This window comes from Callospermophilus lateralis, chromosome 1, assembly GCF_048772815.1.
Source record: "Callospermophilus lateralis isolate mCalLat2 chromosome 1, mCalLat2.hap1, whole genome shotgun sequence".
Taxonomy (NCBI): domain Eukaryota; kingdom Metazoa; phylum Chordata; class Mammalia; order Rodentia; family Sciuridae; genus Callospermophilus; species Callospermophilus lateralis.
In genome coordinates, this window is record NC_135305.1 from 216,321,437 (window position 1) to 216,343,602 (window position 22,166).

General features: G+C 51.3%; 1 protein-coding gene across 2 annotated transcripts in view; it reads left to right on the forward strand.

Annotated features, from left to right (window-relative positions):
* The first annotated feature begins 417 nt into the window (after positions 1-417).
* The window catches only part of Olfm2 (olfactomedin 2), a 61,012-nt gene continuing 39,263 nt past the window's right edge, over positions 418-22,166 (forward strand). Inside the window, exon 1 of one of the 2 annotated variants that reach the window (XM_076871454.2) lies at positions 418-564. In XM_076871454.2, the coding sequence (XP_076727569.1) occupies positions 493-564 (72 nt within the window). In that variant the 5' untranslated portion in view covers positions 418-492. Of the gene's footprint in view, positions 565-15,978; positions 16,086-22,166 lie in introns of those variants that run through there. The other variant, XM_076871447.2, reaches the window with a different exon arrangement.

Sequence of the window (22,166 nt, forward strand, 5' to 3'; positions counted from 1 at the left end):
TCTGCAGATTGTTGGGTTCTTGGATGATTCTCCTCTCGCTCCAGGCCTTCCTCCTAACTCCCTCTCCCCCCACCCCTCTCCCACCTCCTTCCTCAACGTGGGAAACCTCCTGGGAGGGTGAAACTGACAAGCACGTGACGGACGCCCTCGCCCCATCTCCGTGACCCACTCCCTGGATGGCCTGGGGTGGGGCGCTGGCTCCTGTCCGCGGCTCCCCCCGCCAGTGCCAGCTCCCGCCCCTCGGGTCCCCCGACCCCGCTCGCTCGGCGCCCGAAGACGAGCTGGGGGCGGGGCAGGGGGCGGAGCCCGCAACAAAGACTGGAGCGAGCTGGGGGGCGGGGGTGGGGCGGAATCCCGGCCGCCGGCGAGGCGGGGGAGGTGGCGTGGAGGGTCGCCCCTGCCGCGCGGGCGGGGTCGCGCCTGGTGGCGGTCCCCGCGCCGAGGCGCCGCTAGGGCTGGCGGGGGGACGGAACGCCGGGCTGGGGGCGCGTCATGTGGCCGCTCACGGTCCCGCCGCTGCCGCTGCTGCTGCTGCCGCTGCTGTGCTCAGGCCTCGCCGGACAGGTAGGGGCCCGGCGGGCAGGTGTGGGCGCGGGGGAGTCCCGGAGGGCAGGGGCGCGCGGAGGGTCCTCGGAGAAACGAGGTCGGGGTCTCCATGAGCCACCCCCCCCAGAGCCGCAGGGTGGCGGGGGACGAGGGGCGGGGGTCGCAGCGGGGGAGGGGCTGGGACATCCACCCTGGCATGGGGGAGTAGCAGGGGACTTCAAATGCAGCCCCAAGCCGGGATGGTTTGGGAGACAGCATGATCCCTGCTTTGGGGCTCTTAACCCCTCGGTGACCTGGAGCCCACACCCCGCCGTCTCTCTGGAGCTGAGTGGGGTGGAGGGGGGAACTTCGGGGGGCTTTAGGATGTCGCTTACCCTTCACTTCTCTATCATGGCCCAGGTGTTAGCTGAAGCCCCCCACTTCCCATCTGCACCCCCAGAGTGGGGAAGGGGGCGGGACTCACGTGTGAGTGACTGATGGGGACGTGTTTGAGGTGCTGGGGGGGGGGCAGGATAAACGTCTCTTTGTGTCGCTCTGGGTGTGACCGAGGGGAGTTTGTGTGTGTGGCCCTGCAGGTGTTTGTCCAACTGTAAGTGAGTTGGGGTGTGACTAGGAGAGGGTGTTTGTACGTGAGGGAGAGTCTGTGTGTGACAGTGGGTGGCTGTGACCGGAGGGTTGGTGTGATGGTGAGGCTTGTGAGCTTTCCATGGAGTTGTGAGTGTGTATGTGATTGGCAGTGTGACATCAATTCAAGTGAGGACCGTGTTAATCCTGGGGGTATTTGTGCAGCTATAGCTGTGTCAAGGACTGTGTGTGACAGTTTTTGCATGACCCTTTCCAAATGCATGGGTATTGTACAAAACGCATGTGACCAGGTGTGTGACTCGGTGAGAGCTGAGATGACCATGTGCCATTCTATGCCTTTGAATAAATTACTCTAAAAGAGGGAGTGTGGGGGGGGTTGTGTGTGCAAAAGAGAGCATCCACATACCCGTGTGTGCGTGCGTGTAGATTTCTTGTACACTCCATTCATGTTCTCACAGATGCAGGTCTGTCTCCTTGTGGTATCCCATCGCTTGGGCAGGTTTGGGGAACCTTGCAAAATGTGAGGGTCCAAGCTTTCTTCAGCTATTGAGAAACCTTTTTTTCCTCCATCTTGGGGGTGGGAATACCCTCTGTGGAGGGGCTTAGAAGGAAGCTGGAGTCAAAAATAATGAAATAATAATTATAACTGCAAGCATTCCTAAGTGCTCATTATGTGAAGGGCACTGTTTCAAGCACATAGCCCCAAGGAAGGCATTTACTCTCTTCAGTGCCCTACTGGTGGATGCTATTGTTACCCTTGGAGATGGGGAAACTAAGGCAGAAAAAAGGACAGTCCCTTGCTCAAGCCCAGACAGCTCAGGAGTCGCAGAGACAGGACTGAACCGAAGCAGTCGGGTTCTTGAGCCACATGCTTACGAGCTTGTTGAAGAATTCACTTCAAAGGTGGACAGTGTCTGTGTAGATGTCACTAGGTGGGGTTTTCAGGTAGAAACTCAGAAGAAAAACAGTCTAGCACCTTCCTTAATCTGACCAGCAGAAGAAAGGAATCGGCTGTGCCCACCCCCAGTGGGGGCTTGGGAGGATGGAGGATACATTCTAGACAAGAGGATTTTCATTTCCATGAGGAGAGGTTGTGGGTCCCCTCCTCTCATTTCCCCATCTCAGCACCTACACACTGGTTGGGAAAAGGAGTGCGGTCCAGCACCTGGCATCCGGCTGCACACAGTAGGTACTCAATTGATATGTAAGCTGGAGAAAAGCAAAGAGGAACACATGAAGAGGCGGACAGTCAGAGACCAAGAGGCACACACTTGAACTGCTGGAAAAAAATGAACCAGGGACGAAGCTGAATTTGGTTTCTAGGAGGGGTTCTTGGAATCACCACCTGGGGACTGTCCCTCACCCCTGCCAGTCCCTAGAGAACGCTAGATTGTCTATTCCAAGTGGTGCCAGAGAGTTCGCTGGGAGCGGTGCAGTTAGGGGTGAGTCCCACGCACCTCACGGCTGGGAAGGAGTTGCTTGGGGGCGGGGCTAACTGTGTAATCGTGGAGGCGGGCCTCCAGGGCAGGCTGCTGGGGGCGGGGCTAACCAGACAGCCTTGAAGGCGGGGCTAAAGAGCACATGGGGCGGGGCCAAGATGGAGTAATGAGTTGGGGCTGGACTGATGGAGTCCTGCCATGGACTGCAGTGCCCCGGGTGGCCTCGAGGGGCACTGCATGGTGGGAAAACAGTTTCAGCCCCTGCTAACCCCTAAGAGAGGGCGCTCTGCCCCTTCTTCGCTCCCTCCATCGCTTCCTAGATCCCCCCCATCCCTAATGGGTTTCTCCATGTATCATTCTTAGAAATCATTTATTCATCCTTTCAATCAACAGATATGATTAAACAATGGGGATACAGCCGAGACAAGTCATCCAATCCCTGCCCTCCTGGAGCTGACCTTCTGGCAAAGGAGACAAGAACGACCTAAATACATAATGCCATGTAAATGACATGAAGACTAATAAATAGGATGAAAGAGATTAAAGAGTGCTGGCGGAGCCAGGCACAATGGGGCACACCTGTAATCCTAGCTACTCGGAGGCTGAGGCAGGAGGATCCGGTTGAGGCCAGCCTGGGCAACTTGGCCAGACCCTATCAATAATAGTGATAATAATAATAATAATAATAATAATAATAATAACAACAACAACAAAACAACAACAACTAGTATAAATCAATATCAAAATAAATAAAAAGTTCCACGGTGTAGCTCTCCATGGTAGAGGGCCCCTGGGTTAAATCCTCATTACCAAAAAAAAAAAAAAAAAGGGTTGGGATGTCCTATTTGAGCAGGTGTGGTTAGGGAGGTTTATGGGGGTGGATTTGAGGCCATACCTGAAAGAAGTGAAAGAGGGTGCCTTGTGTATCTGGGACAAGAGCATTCAAGGCAGGAGGGACAGCACGTGCAGAGGCCCTGAGGTGGGAACAGTTGTGGGTGAGTGCCATTTGGCCAGAGAAGTCCAGAATGGCAAGACCACATAGGAACTTGTGGGCTGTGGGCAGGAGTTTAGATTTAACTGGAAAGCAAAAAAAAAAAAGTTGCCATATCAGAGGTCTTGTTCATCCATTCAGGGTTTCTCCCAGTTGTTCTGGGTTCTGGCCAGCGAGTGGCCCTGTGCATGATCTGAAGCATCCAGAGGACCTGATAACTCTAAGCTCACCATCTTTCCTAAGGGAAAAATTCCCTCTTCCTGACCCCTGGGAAGTCCTCCCTACAATCTAACTGTATCATTGGCACTATCTGGGTTCAGGGTCAACTCTCTCAGGGGATCTCCAGAGCATGGTGGGGATAGTCCAATTTGGACCAGGTGCCCCAGGACCTTTACATTTTCCATTCCTTCTGCCTGGAACATTGTACCCCTAGGAACAGTTACTTGACTTCCTCCCTCTCTTCTTTATGCTTAAATGTCATCTCCTCCAAGAAGACTGCCCTGGCAACCATCTAAAATAGCCTCTCCACTTCCACCCTCTGAGCTCTTACTGTTATTTTTCTTTATCACCCTTGTCACTTCTTTTCCATGTTTTATGTGTTCATTTATTGTCTGTCTCCCCACTAGAACAGGAGCTCATCAGGCAAAGTTTGTTACCACTCTACTGCCTGGAACAAAGCCTGTCACACAGTAGGTGCTCAGCAAATATCTGTTGAATGAATGAGTGGGTGGACCCCCTACATACACACAGGGTCTCTTTCTTTCTCAAGTCATAAGATTCTTGTACACTAATTCCCCCTCTAAACTAAGGAGGAGTACATTCCAAAACCCCCGTAGATGCCTGAGACTTGGTATAGTACCAAACTCTGTATCTACTATTTGACCCAATATCCCCTGCACGTTCTTACACACCACTCATGATACCTGAGTTATTCTGCACTTGAATATTTCATTTATTTATAATCATTTATTTATATCATTATACTTAAGCTTTGGGACAATTATCGGGTAAAATAAGATACCTGAACACAGCACTGAAATGCCAAGATGGCCAATCTGATAACTAGCAAGTGGGGTGCATGCACAGAGGGGTGATCCACGTCCCAGGGAGGATAGTGCAGAGGTGTTCCAGGTTTGTCCCAGTTGCTCTGGGTTCTGGTCACACTATTAAGAATAGTGCATAATTGGGCTGGGGATGTGGCTCAGTGGTAAAGTGTTTGCCTGGCATACATGCAGCCCTGGGTTCAATCCCCCAGCATAATAATTAAAAAAAAAAAAAAAAAGAATAGTGTGCAATTAAAAACTTACAAAGCCAGGCATGGTGGTGCACACCTGTAATCCAAGCAGCTCAGGAAGCTGAGGCAGGAGGATTGCAAGTTCAAAGCCAGCCTCAGCAACTTAGCAAGGCCGTAAGCAGCTTAGCAAGACTGTGTCTCAAAATAAAAAAGACTGGGGATGTAGCTCAGTGGTTAAGCACCCCTGTGTTCAATCTCTGATATAAACAAAACAAAACAAAACCAACCTTATGAATTGTTTATTTATGGAACTGTCTGTTGCTGAGGGGGAACCAGTGTACCAAGGGAGGATGCGGGGACTCCTGGAGCAAAGGCATTAAGAAAACCCATCTTCTTTACTTGTGCTTGAAATCCATTATAGGGCAGCACTGTTTAGGGTTAAGATGCTATTCTTCCTAAGCTCCTTTAGAACATGTGAGTGTCCCAGGTGGAGGGAGGTAAATGAAATGTTCAAGACTTCAAAACCCAGAGCCTGTGGGGGCTAGGCCTAAGATAAGGAGGTGAGGCGACATCTAGTGGTGAAGTGAGGTTTGTGCAGGAACTTTGTTCCTGTGTGCGTGATGCTTATGCCTGTCGGTGTGTGTGTCTGTCTTACGTCAACATAAGTCAGGCAGTTGTTTCTAGTACAAAATTTAAGGGATTCAAACCTTTTTAAATTTTTATTTAATTTTTTTGTGGTTCTGGGATTTAATCCAGGGATCCTCCACCACTGAGCTACACTTTCAGCCCTTTTTGATTTTTATTTTGAGACAGGGTCTGGCTAAGGGGCCCAGGCTGGCCTGGAACTTGTGGTCCTCCTGCCTTAGGCTTCCAAGTCAGTGGAACTACAGGCATGCACCACCACACCCAGCTAACCAAATTTTTTAAGAAAGGCAAAATTTATGCAAAATATCTATGTACAAAATGTCAAAAACTTAAATAAAAATGGGAATCAATTCTGCCCCTGTACAACTTGCCTCACTTTAATCCTGGGCCCATAGGAATTGTCTGTAGTATGTGCGCATGTTCAGTGACAGTATGTATGTTCAGGGACTGTCACAGTTGTGCCTCCGTATCTGCAGGAGACTTGTTCCAGGACCTCCTACGATACCCAAATCTGCCCATATGCAAGTCCTTTATGTAAAACGGTGTAGCTTTTGCATAGAATCTATGCAACCCTCCTGTAGACTTTAAATCATCTCTAGATGACTTACAATACCTAATAAACTGTTAATGCTATGGAAAGAGTTATCCTGTATTATTTGGAAAATAATAAAAAGTCTGTACATGTTCAATACAGGTACAATTGTTCCCCAATATTTTTGATCCAGCATTGGTTGAACCTGCAGAATACTCAGCACTGGGCAAGCCTTGTTTGTACCACAATTATACCTATGGATGTGTGTGCACGTGACTCTGTTCCCTATGCATCCATCATGTGGGTGGGCGTGTGTTTCTTATGAGCCCAGCAGCTAGTCTAGGCAATGGCTTTGTCTCCCCAGAATTCAATGTCAGTTTTGGGGAGCCAGTAACATGCAGTTATAATTTATTTGTGCATTCGTGCATTCATTTGGAAAGTATTCGCTGAGAACCCTCTGTTCCAAGCCTCTTAGCACACACCAAGGTCTGGGTGATAGTTTGTGCACTCAAGCAGTGGGGTGGAAGAGTTTATCTCTCTGGAGGTTTTGAGCCTGGCTGTGTTGGGAAGAGGGTGTCAGGGCTGGGGTTGGGGCTCAGTGGTAGAGTGCTTGCCTAGCATGTGTGAGGTACTGGGTTCAATCCTTAGCACCACATAAAAAAATAAATAAATAAAGGGACGAGGGTTTCATGATGGGAGCAGAGTTTGATCCCATTATTTACCATTATTATTATTTACCAGGGATTAAACTCAGGGGCATTCGACCACTGAGCCACATCCCCAAGCCTATTTTGTATTTTATTGAGAGACAGGGTCTCACTGAGTTGCTTAGTGCCTTACTGTTGCTGAGACTGGCTTTGAACTTGTAATTTTCCTGTCTTGGCCTCCCTAGCTGCTGGGATTACAGGCGTGTGTGACTGTGTCCAGCTTGAACCACTTTTAGTTAACAGGGCATCCACACTCCTTTCCCCCTGGGATGGAAACTCAATCTGTCCCAATTTTCATCCATCCAAGGCTCAGCCACAAACCAAGTCAGAACCAGGAAAGAGCAGAGAGTAGTCTGAATGGGTTCTCTGAGGTCGTATGCAAAAGCTTACTTGCATGGCTCCCGGGAATCCCAGTAGTCGTTTGGTGCCTGTCCACGTGTCCACGTGTCCACACAGCTCTGACAATCCTGGGCAACTAGCATCTATCTGAGTCCAGCTTAGCAGATAAGAAGACGAGGTGTCAGGAAAGAAACCAGAAGGCAAACTCCGCTGAGATTTTGAATGAAGAGGCGAAGAGTTCCTCATCTTTTAGATCCCGAGACAGCATCACAGATTCCCAGTGCTTTCTACTTCTCTTGTAACTCCTATGAAAAGGTCACTGAGAGAAGCACTGGGGTGTGGAGAGATGTGACAGAGCTTGCTGTGGAGTGGCTTTCGGTCGACAGTCAGGGAGACAGATGTGGCAGATGTGGTCCATTGTGCAAAATGTCAAGTCAGACAGGCTTCCTGGAGGAGGTGGCTCCAGTTGAGCCTGAGGGTCGAGTGCGTGAAGACTGGAGAGTGGACATTCCATGCAGAAGAAGGTTGTTGGCCAAACTAACAAGACCTGGAAGCATGTGGTGTGTTCTAGAAACGTGAACTAAGGTGGAGCATGGCTGGGTCCATGGGGAGGTGAGATTTGGAGGTGAACTTGGAACAAGAGGTTGTGATCTGACTATAAAGACATTGAATGCTGGGTTAAGGGTCTTAGAATTTATTGAGCTGACAGTAAGTCATAGAAGAGACGGCGGTGGGCAGGGAAGAGAGAGTTCAAATGAAAGATTTTTTAAATTTTAAATTGTGGGTAAAATACAAATAATCTATAATTTACCATCATCACCATTTCCAGGTATTCAGTTCAGTAATATTAAGAAAATTCACACTATTGTGCAACCAATGAAACTCATTTTATCGGGCAGAACTGAAACTCTGTACCTGTTAATCACTTCCTGATCCTCCTCCCTCCCGCTCCTGGTACCCTCCATTCTGATTTCTGTTTGTATGAATTAGACTGTTGATTGATGTCTTTATAGAATCACCTGTAAGAGGGACCCCACAGGGCTGGGATGGTGGCTCAGTGGTAGAGCACTTGCCTCAGACGTGAAGCACTGGGTTTGATCCTCAGCACCACATACAAATAAATAAATAAAGATATTGAGTCCATCTACAACTAAAAAAAAATATATATATATATATTTTTTTTTAAAAAGAGGGACCACACATGGTTTGTCTTTTAGTGACTGCTTATTTCCCTTGGCATACTGTCTTCACAGTTCATCCGTGTCCACAAGGATTATTTCCTTCCTTTTGAAGGCTGAATCATGTTGCATCATAAGGATGCCCACATTTTGTTGATCTGTACCTGGCTCCCGCCTTTTGGCTATTACGGATAATGCTACTGAGAACATGGGTGTGCAAATATCTTGCTGAGGACTTGCTTTTGATTCCCTTATGTCTATACCCCAGAGTGGAGTCTGTGGATCCTATAGCAACTCCATACTTATTTATTTTAAAAAAGTTTAACCTTTATTTTATTTATTTACTTTTATGTGGTGCTAAGGATTGAACCTGGGGCCTCATCCATGCTAGGCAAGTGCTCTCTCACTGAGCTGCAGCCACAGCCCCCGTATATATTTTTGAGGGCCCTCTGAGCTGTTTTCCTCAGCAGCTGCACCCTTTAACGTCCCCAGCTAGGGTGCCCTAGAGTTCCACATCCTTGCAAACATGAGTCACTCTGTCTGCAAGCTCAAGTCACAACATTTTTATCAGTGGAATAATAGATAATGCCATTTGACGTGCATTTCTTTTTAAAACTTTGAAAATTTGATTCATTAATATGGAACTCATGGCTACCAGCATTATAACTCACACCCAAATAAAGTTTATCTAACACGTGGCTTTTCTCAGAACCTTGCACCGGGGAACACTAGACAGCACCTCGGAGCCTGCGGAAGGTAACATTCAAGACATGAAGCCACCAACAAAAGTGTGGAAAACAGGACACTAAGTAGACTGTTAAAAATGTGCTCCTTTGGGCTGGGGATGTGGCTCAAGCGGTAGCGCGCTCGCCTGGCATGTGTGCGGCCCGGGTTCGATCCTCAGCACCACATACAAAGATGTTGTGTCCACCGAGAACTAAAATAAACATTAAAAAATAAATAAATAAATAAAATACCCCCCCCCCAAAAAAATAGGGCTGGGGATGTGGCTCAGTGGTCAAATGCCCCTGAGTTCAATCCCTGTTACAAAAAAAATAAATAAATAAAATAAAAAAAAATGTGCTCGTTTATAGTATGAAACAGAGCCATCTGGTTGTTCAGCCTCAGCTGGGAACCGGTGCCCAGTCCAGCCAACATTTTGATACTCTGACATGGTCACAAATTACCAAAAAGTCCCAGCAGTTGGCCTTAGACATATAAATAAGTTGTATCAAATAGGCAATCCGAAGATGACGAGGCTCCACGCTGTAATCTAGGAATGGAACTGCTGGCTCAGGGGAGGTCCTCTGAACAGGCTTCCAGAACCCCGAAGACTCTTCCAGAGAGAGCCGCAGCTCCCCCTCCCACCGGCAGGGGGAGCCGGCGGCGGCTGCGCATCCTCCTCAACACCTGCGCGCCTCTCTTTCCTTTTGGACACTCTGGTGGGTGCACCGTGGTTCCTCCTTGTGGACTTAATTTGCATTTTCTGATGATTAATCATGCTAAGTACTTTTCACCTCTTGATCGACCACCCGGATACCCCCTTTAGTCTGTTCAAGTCTTTCACCTGCTTCTCCTTAGGCTGCCTGCTTTTTCCTTATTGCTTTGTAGGAAGGTGTGTGTGTGTGTGTGTGTGTGTGTGTGTGTGTGTGTCCAGATTGTATATAGACACACACAACCATAGCTTACATAAATATAAAACCAGAATACGGGCTCCTGATTGGACATAAGGATGACAAACATAGTCCCCTAGTCTGTGAGTTTCCTTTTCATTCTTTTAATGGCTTCTTTTAATCAATAGAATTTCTGAATTTTAACATAGTTCAGATCACGGATGGTGCTTGTCAGTGGGTCCTGTTTTAAAAATCCTTGCCCACAACAGGGTGATGAAGATATCCTTCCAAGTTTTCTCCTAAAAGTTTTAGAGTTTGTCTCTCCCACTTAGATGAACAATCCATCTAGCATGGGTTTCTGTACAGGGTGTGAGGTAGGAACCAGCCTTCATTCTCTCCCGCCATGTACTGGTTTAAATATCCCAGTACCATGGAGACTCAAATCGAAACCTGGGCGTCCTGGGAAAGTTTCTTAGCACCTTTGTGCCTCTATTTCCTCTTATAAAATGGGAAGTATAGTCCTGTCTATTCCGAGTCGTTACCTGTGCCTTGCTACAAGTGGTGCCTGGTTCCTGACAGCAGCTCAAGACACGTTAGCTATGATTCATATTACTCTGAAAGTGGTGAACTTTTTTTTTTTCCTCATGAGGATTTTTCTTGGGGTAGGCCCCCATTTCTTTTTTGGGGGTACTGGGGATTGAACTCAGGGGCACTCGACCACTGAGCCACATCCCCAGCCCTATTCTGTATTTTATTTAGAGACAGGGACTCACTGAGTTGCTCAGTGACTCACCATTGCTGAGGCTGGCTTTGAACTCATGATCCTCCTGCCTCAGTCTCCCAAGCCTCTAGAATTACAGGTGTGCACCACTGCACCCTGGCCTCCATTTCTTTCAGTGGTTCTCTGGCATGATGCTCAGAATGATGGTGAAGAGAGGAAGAGACACTTTGTTGAGATGTTTTCTGCATCAGGATCCACTGACTCAGTGCTGGGGAGGCAGGGAGAATAAGGAGTTAAAGGGGAATAACCTCTAGTTTCTGACTGTGAGTACATCAGCGCAAGGACCAGGGTGAAGCCAGCGTCCTTCAGTCCTTAGAAGGCACTTACTCTCATGTTAGTGCAAGTGCAGGACACCTGGGAGGGTGGGAGTTCACAGGAAAAGTATAAGAATGTTCCTTGCTTTTTTTTTTTTTTAAACCCAGGGGTGCTTGACCACTGAGCCTCATCCCCAGCCTTTTTTTGTATTTTATTTAGAGACAGGGTCTCACTGAGTTGCTTAGACCTTGCTTTTGCTGAGGCTGGCTTTGAACTCACAATCCTCCTGCTGGGATTACAGGCATGCACCACTGCACCCAGCTTACGTGTGCAATTCAGTGACTTTTCATAAATTTGCAGTTATGCAGCCATCACCCCAATCCCATTTTACGACATTTCTGTCCCCCTCAAAAGATCCCTCACTCCCCTTTGCATTCCCTCCCCACTGCTGACCCCAGTTCCAGACAATCGCTAATCTACTTTCCATCACATTGATTTGCCTTTTCTGGACACTTTGTACAAATGAAATCATAAAATATGTGGCCTTTTCTGTCTTCTTTTCTGGCTTCTTTTATTTAGCAAAATATTTTTGAGGTTCACCCACATTGTAGAAAATATCAATAGTTGTTCCTTTTGTGGCTGAAGAGTTCCCTTATATTGACGGACCAAGGTTTTTTTCTCCATCGCCAGCTGATGGGCATTTGATTGCATGCCTTATGAATCATGCTGCTCTGAATATTCATGCATGTGTCTTTTCATGGTCGTATAATTTATTTCTCTCGGGTAGATGGAATTGTTAGGTCCAATGATAGACTTATGTTTAACTCTTTAAGAAATTGCTACCATGTTTCTCAAAGTGGTTGCAACAATTGATATTCCTAGTAGCAATGTCTGTGGTTCCAGTTTTTCCACATCCTCATCAATACTTGATACCATCTTTTTTATTTGATGCCATTCTAATGAACGCAATGTGTCATTAGTTCTGTGAAACACACTCGTAGAAGTGTCCAAAAATCAGGTAAGTTTAGTGGTCTGAGCTCTAGGTGGAGATTGGGCTGTAGACAGGCCTCAGGTAATAGATTGATTTAGTCAGTCAATCAAGAACAATTTCTTAGAGATGGGGATGAAGCTCAGCTGTAAAGAACTTGCCTAACATGCACCAGACCCTGGGTTTGATCCCTATGAACAACGCCCCCCCCCCCCACAGGAAGAAAGGGAAAGAAAGAAAGAAAGAAAGAACAACTTCTTGAGCATCTACTATATGACATGTGCTGTTCTAGGTCCTGAAGATTCAGCTGTCAAAAATACAGACATAATGGGGCTGGAGTTGTGGCTCAGTGGTAGAGTATAGCACTAGTATACTAGCATGTGTGAGACCCTTGGTTCAATCCTCAGCACCACATATAAATAAAGGTATTGTGTGCATCTACAATTAAAAAATAAATAAATGATTAAATATATATATGTACACACACACACACACACACACACATACACACACACACCCCTAGTAGTGGATCTAGTACTGAGTCAATTACTGCTGGGAGAAGCCTGTTGCACTGAGCTAGGGCAGTGACACACAGCCCTCAGGGCGAGAAGATGAGAGGTATCATTGGGTTTCAAGTTTTTCTTGGGAGGTTGCAGTAAATGCTGGAGTGTGTGTGTGTGTGTGTGTGTGTGTGTGTGTGTATGGGGCGGGTCTCGAGGTCTCCGATGTCTCCACCTTCAGGGTCTCTGTCTGGTTGTGTCTAAATGCATCGGAGTAGTTTGTCTCTCTCTCTCTCTCTCTCTCTCTCTCTCTCTCTCTCCATATATATATGAATGACAGTCCCAGGGGTCTATGGTCTAGTGGAGGAGACAGACCATCAACAAATAGAAGTGCAATACAATAATATCACATGGTGAGGGTACTGGTATTTAAAAAATAAGTAGAGTCAAGGGTGAAGCTTCATGGGAGCTCTGAGTGCAGATGAGGTGGTCAGGGAAGGTCGTTCAGAAAGGATGGCCATATTTGGACTTGGGGGTAAGTTCAGTGGGGAGCTTATGCTTAGCAGGCATGAGGCCCTGGGTTCAGTCCACAGCACCCCTTCCCCAAAGACCATATCACTCAGGGTCCAGTCAGGGAAACAACCATTCATGTCCATCAGGGAGAGTGGATTTAACACAGGGGATTGGCTAAGTGGGAGATGGAGGAGTTGAGAAGCCAGATGGCATAATCAGGGAATCCAGCTACAGGCCTCGGCAAAAAGCTGCCGGAGGGACACTGGAGAAGCTCTTGTGGGGCCATGGAGGGGGTGTGGGCACAGTCACAAAGCACCACCCCCACACAACCCGGGTAGAGAGGAGAGTAACCGGGTTTCTCCCTCCGCACTCTCCAATCTCCCTCCAGTGCCTCCCGTTGGTTGAATCTAACAGGAAGTCAGTGCGCAAAGGAACCTGGGAAATGTAGTTTTTTTCTGCAGAAGGGCATGGCATGACTCTGACCCATACGAGGATATAGAATAAACATAGAAGAAATAGAGGAACAAGCCATGTGGGCGTCTGTGGTAATAGAGTTTTGGGTAGAGAGAGCAGCCAGGGCAAAGGTCCTGAGTGTGCTAGGCAGAACCAAGCCCTGGGGTTGGGTAGGATGGTACAGATCAAGTGTGCCAAATGTGAGGGGCACGGGCAGGACAAAGTCCAAAAGGGAGATGCAGACATTCAGGAAGTAGGGAGGGGCCGTGAGGCTACAGAAGTGGGAAAACCAGGGAGTGATAAGGTGTGTCTGAAATAAGGGAAGAAATGGCTTTCAAGAAGAAGGGGAAAGCCAGGCCCAGTGGTACAACTACTCTGGAGGCTGAGGCAGGAGGATCGCGCCGGCTTAGCAACTTAGAGAACACCTGTCTCAAAAATAAATAAATACACAAATCCACATATAAAGGGTTGGGAATGTAGCTTAAATAATTAAAGCTCCGTGCAAGGTAATTGATGCCTTTGGGGAGAGGAGTTTGGGGATCCTGGAGGAGGTGGGAGGCCAGGAGGTGCACCCAGTAGTGGATCTAGTACTGAGTAGATCACTGCTGGGAGAAGCCTGTTGCACTGAGCTAGGGCAGTGACACACAGCCCTCAGAGGGAGAAGATGAGAGGTATCATTGGGTTTCAAAAATTTCTTGGGAGGTTGCAGTAAATGCTAGCAAGTCCATTTTCGGCGTTCAGTGCTAATAAATGGAAGTTTTGTACAAGTAAGCAAGGACACTTTATTTTTTTATCACTTGCAAATAATAACAACAATGGCATTTACTATTTATGAAAAATGTACCATGTCCCAGACAATGTACAAAGCGCTTTACAGGCAATGTCCTCCCTCTCTGTCCCCCTGGCTCACGCTCTTCTGACCACACTGGCTTCTTTCCTATTCCTTGAACATTCCTGCCCCAGGGCCTTTGCACTTGCTGTTCCTGATACTTGAATTCTTCTCCAGATATCCAAATGGTTTCCTCCCTCGCCTTCTTAAATATCTGCTTAACTGTAAGCTTCCTCAATTTAAAATCAACTCTCCCCTCCGTAGTCCCTATTCCCCTTCCTCAGATATTCTATTTGTATTTCACTTTGTTTCTTGTCTGACTCGCCCCACAGCTCCGCGAAGGTAGGCATTTTTGTCTGTTGCTCTCTGGGGTGTAGTCGATGTTGGATAGATCACTTGGTTCTCAGGGCACCAAACCATTTACCTGTAACAGAGCCATCAGCCTCACAACCACCCATTTTGCAAATGAGGAAACTGAGGCAGAGAGGAGCAGTCACTGCTAGAGGTCACGTAGGTGTAGAATCTGCCTCTCGGGGTGGTCGGGCTCAGAGACAGTCCAAGACCCCCACTTCCACCGCCAGGTTCTGCGCTTCTCCGGGGCGAGCCCTCCGAGAGCGGCCTCGGGAAAGGCCTGAGTCATCGCCGCCTCCAGACGGCGGCGGCCGCGGGCCGAGGGCGACGGCGGCGGCCGCGGGCCGAGGGCGACGGCGGCGGCGACGCGAGGTGATGCGGGGACGCCAGGAGGGGGCGTGAGTGCAGGCAAAACCGAGGAAATTAACCCCGCCGGGCGCTCCTCCCGCCGCCGGCTGGTGCGTGGGTGGGTGGGCGGGCGGCTGCGGGCTGCGCTCCCCTCTCGGCCGAGAGCCGGGCCCCGGGGCCGTCCGGGACCTGCGGGAAGAGGGTCCCAAGTCCAAGTTCCCCGCCCCCACCCCGAGTTCAAGTTGAGCGTCGCGGGGCCTGGGACTGGCTGCCCCGGGCGCCTCCAGGGCCCCGGACCGCTCCCTGTCGCCCTGGGCCGCGCAGGGAAGTCCCGCAGCCCGAGGGACCCCGTCGCCGCACCTCCGGCGACGAGTCGCGCCCACTGCTCCGGGCCGCGCCACTCTGGGCTTCCCTCTTCCCGAAACTACCGAGGGACCCCAGAGTGGTCCCGGTACCGGGGAACCCCTTCCCCCGGGGACCCCAGGCTGCCCGATCGGGGGGGCGCGCGGGGGTCGGCCCACGCCCCCCGCCCGCTCTGGGCTGAGAGCCGGGTTAGAGTCCTAACAGCAGTCGGCGAATGGGGACTTGCGACCCCGGCCCCGCGCCGGCTTTGGTGGTCGAGATGGGGCGGCTGTCCCCACTCTAGACGCGGGACGCCGCGGCGGGGACCTCGGAGGGGCTGCGCCTGGGGGCGGCACCCGGATGCCCCGGGTGGGGGAGTGGGGATGCCGCCGGGGGGCGGGGCTGGGGATGCCGCGGCCTGGGGGTGGGGCGGGTGGGGACGCGCCGGAGGGGTCCCCCCCGGTGGGGCGTTCCCGGCCGGGGGCTCCCGGCCCAGGGGAGGGGGCAGTCGGGCCGCCCCCCGCCCCCCGCCGGGCTCGGGCCGGAGCCGTGACGTCACGGCGGCTGGAAGTGCCCGGCGCGGAGGCGCGGGAGGGGGTGGGGGCCGAGCGGCGCTTTATAAGCGGAGCCCGCGAGGCGCGCCGAGCCGCAGCCCGCGTCCCCGAGCCCCCCGGCCGGCCCCGGCCCGGCCCCCAGCTCGCGCTCGCGCCCCTGGGGCGGCTGGGTGGTGAGGGACCGAGCGCCTGCCTGGTGGCCGGCGGGACCAGGGACGCTCGGCGGGTGGCCGCGGGGCATGAGGCGGGGGCGCGATGTCTGTGCCGCTGCTCAAGATCGGGGCCGTGCTGAGCACCATGGCCATGGTCACCAACTGGATGTCGCAGACGCTGCCCTCGCTCGTGGGGCTCAACGGCACCGTGTCCCGCGCTGGCGCCTCCGAGAAAATCGTGAGTGGCCGCCGCGCAGGGGGCGCTCCCGGGGGGCGTGGTGCTCGCGCCGCGGCCGCCGCCGCAGCCCCCGGGGGCCCGCACCCCCGACCGCCCGGCGATCCCGAGCAGAGTGCCCTCCCGAGGGATGCCTGTCACGGCTGAGTGGCGGGACACCGGGCGGAGGGGGCCCGGGACCCCCAGCTGCCCCCTCCGCGCGGTGCCGCGTTGTTATTGTCATGGGGATCGGGCTGTTAGTGAGCGGGTCCGAGTGCCAGGGCTCGCTCCAGCCCGGGCGGAGGCGGCCAGGGCTGCGGAATTGAGCCCGGTCCCGGCTGAGTCGCGCGGAGCGGGAGGGGTTCGTGGGGCTGGGAGGGAGCCGGCCTCTGCATGGGGGCGGGTCTCGGGGTCTCCGATGTCTCCACCTTCAGGGTCTCTGTCTGGTTGTGTTTAAACGCATCGGAGTAGTTCGTCTCTCTCTCTCTCTCTCTCTCTCTCTCTCTCTCTCTCTCTCTCTCTCTCCTTTTCTTTCTGATTGCTTCTCTGAGTCTATTTACGTCTCTCCAATCTCTTTCTATCTCTGTCGCACTGTCTCTGACTTTGAATCTCTTTTTGTCTCTTTTTCCTCCCCTGCACCCACCGACCCTAATCCCACCCCAGCATCTCCCTGATCCTTACCTGTCTAACATGCGCTGAATATTTATCCCCATAACTCGTCCACCTCGGAAGGCAGAGGGGCTTAGCCTAAGGCAGGGGCTCAGACTGCCACCAGAAGCTCCAGGATCGCCCCTTCTGTGCCATCCCCCTCTGTGGCCCTATCCTCCCGCTTCCCCGCCACAGAGCTTCCCTGGGAGGGGGTGGAAGGTATTCAGTTGGATTCATAATGGTGGTCCTGTTGTTTTGGGAAGAGGGGAGGGGGGCTTCCTCCATGGCAAACTTCCCTCAGCCCCTCCCCTTACATCGTCACCCCTCTGGAGCCCCTCCCATCTTCAATCTGTTTGCAGAACTCCTCCCAATAGGTGGGTCTGGGCTGCACTGGACCTCAGCTCTTCTGCTCCGTGATGCCCCAACTCCTGTTTAGCCCTCAATAAGCACCACAGCTTCTCCCTCCTGGCTGGAAGGAGAGGTCTTTGCTCCCAAGGGTTGCAGGCAAGCGTGTGTGTGTGTGTGTGTGTGTGTCTTGGAGGACACCATCCACTGTGCCCAGATTCTGTCTGGCCCCTGCAGGGAGGTGATATTGGGCTGGACCCAAGTGAGACTATTCATTCCACATTCTCAGACTTGCAGCCAATTCGTGAAGCAGTATTTTTCTGTGTGTCTCACATCAAGTGACATTGTTTGGGTCTGTCCTGGTGTGTGCATCTGTGCGTGTGTTTCAGTATGTGTATGTGGGGGATGTGAAGAGAAAGTTTATGTGCTTGCTGACATGAGGGTCCAGTTGCGCTTTCCTGCATGTGGGAGTCCATCCCAGAATCAGTGTGGGTGTGTCCCTGAGTGTGTTTGGATATGAAGGCATCTGCGTGTCTGCAGTTGTACGCCCCTTGCTGTGGATTTGCGTGTTATGTGATTGCATATGCATATCTGAGTTTGTGTACGTGAATGTGACACAGCCTTCTTGCAGCTACTATCTGAGGGGAGAGAGATGTGTTCCCTGAAATCAGAGTCCAGTTCCCCTCCCCCACCGGAGAGTGCCAGTCTGTGTAACTCATGTATGTGTTATATGCAGGTGTGTGTGGGCATGTGAGCTTATGGCATATCTGGGGAATGTGTATACATAAGTGTGTGCGAGCACTTCTAAATTATGATTTATGCGTGCATGTGTGTGCAAATTGTTCATGTGCCCAGCATTTTTGTGTGCACTAAGGGTGAACGTGCATGCTTTGTGTGTGCACATAGGCCCATGTGTATTTATTAATTGTGCTTGCTTGCCTGTGTGCAGGTGTGTGTGTGTTGCGTGCGTATGTGTGTCTGTTGATGTTCCTAAATGGACCTGGAGCCCTTCATAGCTAACAGTCCCTGATCCAAGGCTGTCATGGAATCACCTGCTGAAAGTTAATGCCCCCCCCCATCCCTGACCCCCGCCCCATCCCTCAGTCTTACTATCCTTGACAAAAGGGCTCTGTGGAGTGAGATGCTAAAGGATCCAGGGTGGGGCCTGGGAGGTGATGACCACCGTCGGGTGCTCAAGACAAGGTCTTGGGAGTCTGATAAACTTACCTTAGAATCTGGATTTTCTCCCCCCTTCTCTGTGTCCCTGGATCCACTAGTGGCTACGCCACTCTGTGCTGTAGTTTCCTCATCTATAAAATGATTATGATAATTCCTACCTCACAGAATCATTGTGGGTAACAGCATCTACTGTCCAGGCCCCCATCCATCCATTCTTCTATCTGCCCATCCATCCGTCCATCTATCCATCTCTTTGCATTCATCCTTATGTCTCTCTCTCCAGCCATCATTCCACCAGCCCGCCCATCTGTCCATTCTTTATTCCATCTGTCCATCCACCTTTACACTTGGTCTTCCACACATCCATCTTGTCTCTGTCCCTTCGTTGTCTTTCCATCCACTGGTTCCTCCATCTTTTTATCCATCTCTCCATCGCCCTGTCTCATCCATTTCCATTACTTATCTACAGGTCTTTGCTCCCATTGTCCACCTCTATCATGTATCCACCAATCCCTACCCCCCATTCTCTATCATCCAGCCATCTCTTTGTCTATCCTCCGTGCATCCATCCCTCTCCATCCATCCATATCTCCATCCATCCATCCTTTGATCCATTTATTTCCTCAACAAAACTACCAAGTGCCCCTTCTATGTCAGGTATGTGTGTATCTGAAAGGCCCCAGCTTCGTGCCTCTCTGGACAGATGCTCAGTTAATAATAGGACTTTGAATTTAAAATGTCGGGGTTTGATTCTGGCCTTAACTGTAAACTTGGGGAAATCATTTAATCTCTCCGAACTCCAGGTTGTGTTAGTCAAGGAGAACTCAGTATCTCCATTAGACTATAAGATCCATGAGGACAGCTGTGTTTTGCATAGTAGGCTTACCACAAATATGTGTCAAGTGGCTAAAATAAACAATCACACTATCCTAGAGATTCTCAAATTCCACTTTCAAATGGAAACAAACGACCCAACATAGTGGGTGGTTAGTAAGGAGGGGTTGTGTTCACCATTGTAGCCAAGCACATAGTAGGTCTGGAAAAAATATTCATCAAGTGTCTAAATCGATGTCCCTTTCATAAGGATTTGGGAGGGATGAATGGAAGTGATCGGGCACATAGTAGGTGCTCAGTAAAGAGGAGTTATAGGGAGGTACAGAACACCACCCTGGCAGAGGCTGAGGGTTTAGAAACCTAAGCAGTGTGATGTGGAAGGGGTGAGCCCAGACCCAGGGTCGTGCTTCTCTCTGGCTCTCCCCTCCTTGCTCCAGAGCAGCAGCTTAGCGTTCTTGTGCTTGTGGACCATCTCCAGGGAGGAGGAGGGAGGAAGCAGCCACTGCTGGTACCTCTGGCCATCTCCCAGCCATAAACCATCCCCTTGTGATGGAGCCTTCGGGGGAAAGGCTTCTCACCTGGGGACCATAAATCCAGACCCAGACTAAGAGCGGTCACCGCCATTGCCAGCGGCTGCCGTCATGACAGGGCCCGAAGTGAGCTACCTGCATCTTGTATGTTATGCCCTTGTGCCTTCCGTCCAGCTGAAGGGCTGGGGAGATGGGGGAGGCTGTTCTATTGGGGGAGGACCCTTTTGCTCCCAGGAAGTGTGGGGAGGGTCTGAGCAGCTATCAGCAAAAGGCTGGGGGAGTATAACCAAGACTCACAATCCATATTTTCTTGATGATTTTTTGGGGTGGGGGTGGGGAGACTCCCAAATCAGTCGAGAGAGGCTTAGTGACACTATGGCAACAAACATCCCCAGCAGCACCCGTTTACAGCCTGGCTTAATTCCTGCTTCCCTGATGGGTCCATCCTTGGCTGGCGGTGGAGGGTGGAGAGCTGTCCATGGTGGTCACCCACGGGCTGAAGGTGTTGGAGGCACTCAGGATGATGGATGCTCTCTTGTGACATGATCACTGAGGGAGGAAGAGAGTCAGGGCACGGCACATCCCCACTGATTCCTAAAGCTTTGCCTGAGAAGTGACATAGATTACTTTTGCTCAAAGTTCACTGGTTAAAAGATGTCACACGGCCATGCCTTACCTCGAGGAGGGCAAGACCTACGATTGTCCCGCAACCTGGACCACGTGGGATGAACAGCCAAGTATTTGCCAGGGCCACCCCACTCTGCCGGTCTCTGCTCCTCTTACTTAAAGGACAGGAATTCTCACAGGGGCTGCCTCTGTGCGTTCATTCACTCACCCACTTGTTCATTCAACCAGTGTTTCTTGGGCACCTATTATGTGCCAAGCGGCAAACAAAACAGACAGAAATCCTCGCCCCTGTGGGCCTGACATTCTGGGGCAGGGGTAGGGGGCAACAAGTGTACCCAAATCTACCCTACCTCAGGTGGCAGTTCCTTCTACCGAAGGAACATAGAGCAGAACTGGCGGGGGCTGGGGGGAGAGGTGAGAGAGCTATTTTGGATTGAGTGACCTCTCTGAGGAGGTGACATTTGTGCAGAGATCTGAAGGACGCGAGGGGGATATCTAGAGGAAAAGAGTTGGCGGTTGAGGGAACAGAAGGTACAAAGGCCCTGAAGTGGCTTTGGAGGCCCGTGGAGCAGTTGCAGAGTGGGGGAGGGGAGAGCAAGAGGAGGGGAGGGGAAGGAGGTGACAGGAGCCATACCTTGTCTGAGGGCTGTGCCAGGACTTGAGACGTAGCACACCCTCCCACCTCTTCCACTGCTTCCTCGCTATGGCACTTTAACCTTGTAACAGGCTTTATATCGCCGACTAACTCGGCTTGTTTGATCCCCCTCTACATAGCATGGCCATAGGGCAGGTACTTTTAAAAGTCAGTCTTTGTAGACTATTTTAGGCCCAACCTGGAACAAAGCACATAGTAGGTGTCCAATAAGTACTTGTTAAATGAATACATGGTGACTGGATGGGATGCTCTGGGGGGTTCTGCGTGGGTAGGGGTGGGATTAGGGGCTCACAGTTGCCTGCTGGGGCCTCTGGGAAGGGTCGACTGGCGGGGACACAAGGGAGGAGCCCAGAGACCAGGGCAGAGGTGGCTGCACTTCTCCAGGTGGGTGATGATAGAGCTGGACCAGAGTCAAGGCCAAGAGAAGGAGAAGGCGTTTGGAATTGGCCTCCATCGGCCATGTCCACCTTGTGCCTGGCCTCAATCTCCTGGGCTCAAGCTCCTGCCCAGGTCATGGCTCCTGACTTCTGCTCAGGACCCTCAAGCGCAAGGCGATGCTGGTTGAGCACCTGCTTCATAGTGGCAAGGGTTGCAGAGTATGGGACAGGAGGGTGACTTGCCTAGCACGTGCGAAGACCCGGTCCCATCCCAGCACCACACTCACACACACACACACACACACACACACACACAACAAGGTCCCTGACTTCAATTAGATCACAGTCTCATCAGCATGACTTGTGACATGCCATGGTTTGTTTAGTGACAGGGATATTTCTGGGAGGTTGTGGGAGCGAGAGGAGGCACTGAAACCAGACTGGCGGGTTCCTGGAGGTGGCGATGCCTAAGAGTCCTCCGCTCCTCCTGTGGCATGTGAGTGCCACTGCACCCCTGAGCTGCACCCCTGAGCTGCACCCCTGAGCTGCACCCCTGAGCTGCACCCCTGAGCTGCACCCCCAGCTCCTCACCCAGTCTTCCAGCCGAGAAGGAAGTGCTCCCCGGGGAAGGAGGGCAGAGACCCGCCAGCAGAGGAGAGGATGAGGGAGGGCGGGGGCAGTGTGTCAGGAGGGGCATGGGGCACCCCGAATGTCAGCGATGTCCAGGGCATAAAGGGAGTTGGTCTGGGTGCTTGGATGCCACGTTGAGTGGGGCAGGAAGGGACCGTGAGGCCACGGAGACTCAGTGGTCAGAACGTCTATCTAGAGGCCAGTTGGAAAGCTGCTGCACCTCCCTTGTCTGGCTGCGCAGGGAAGGAAGGC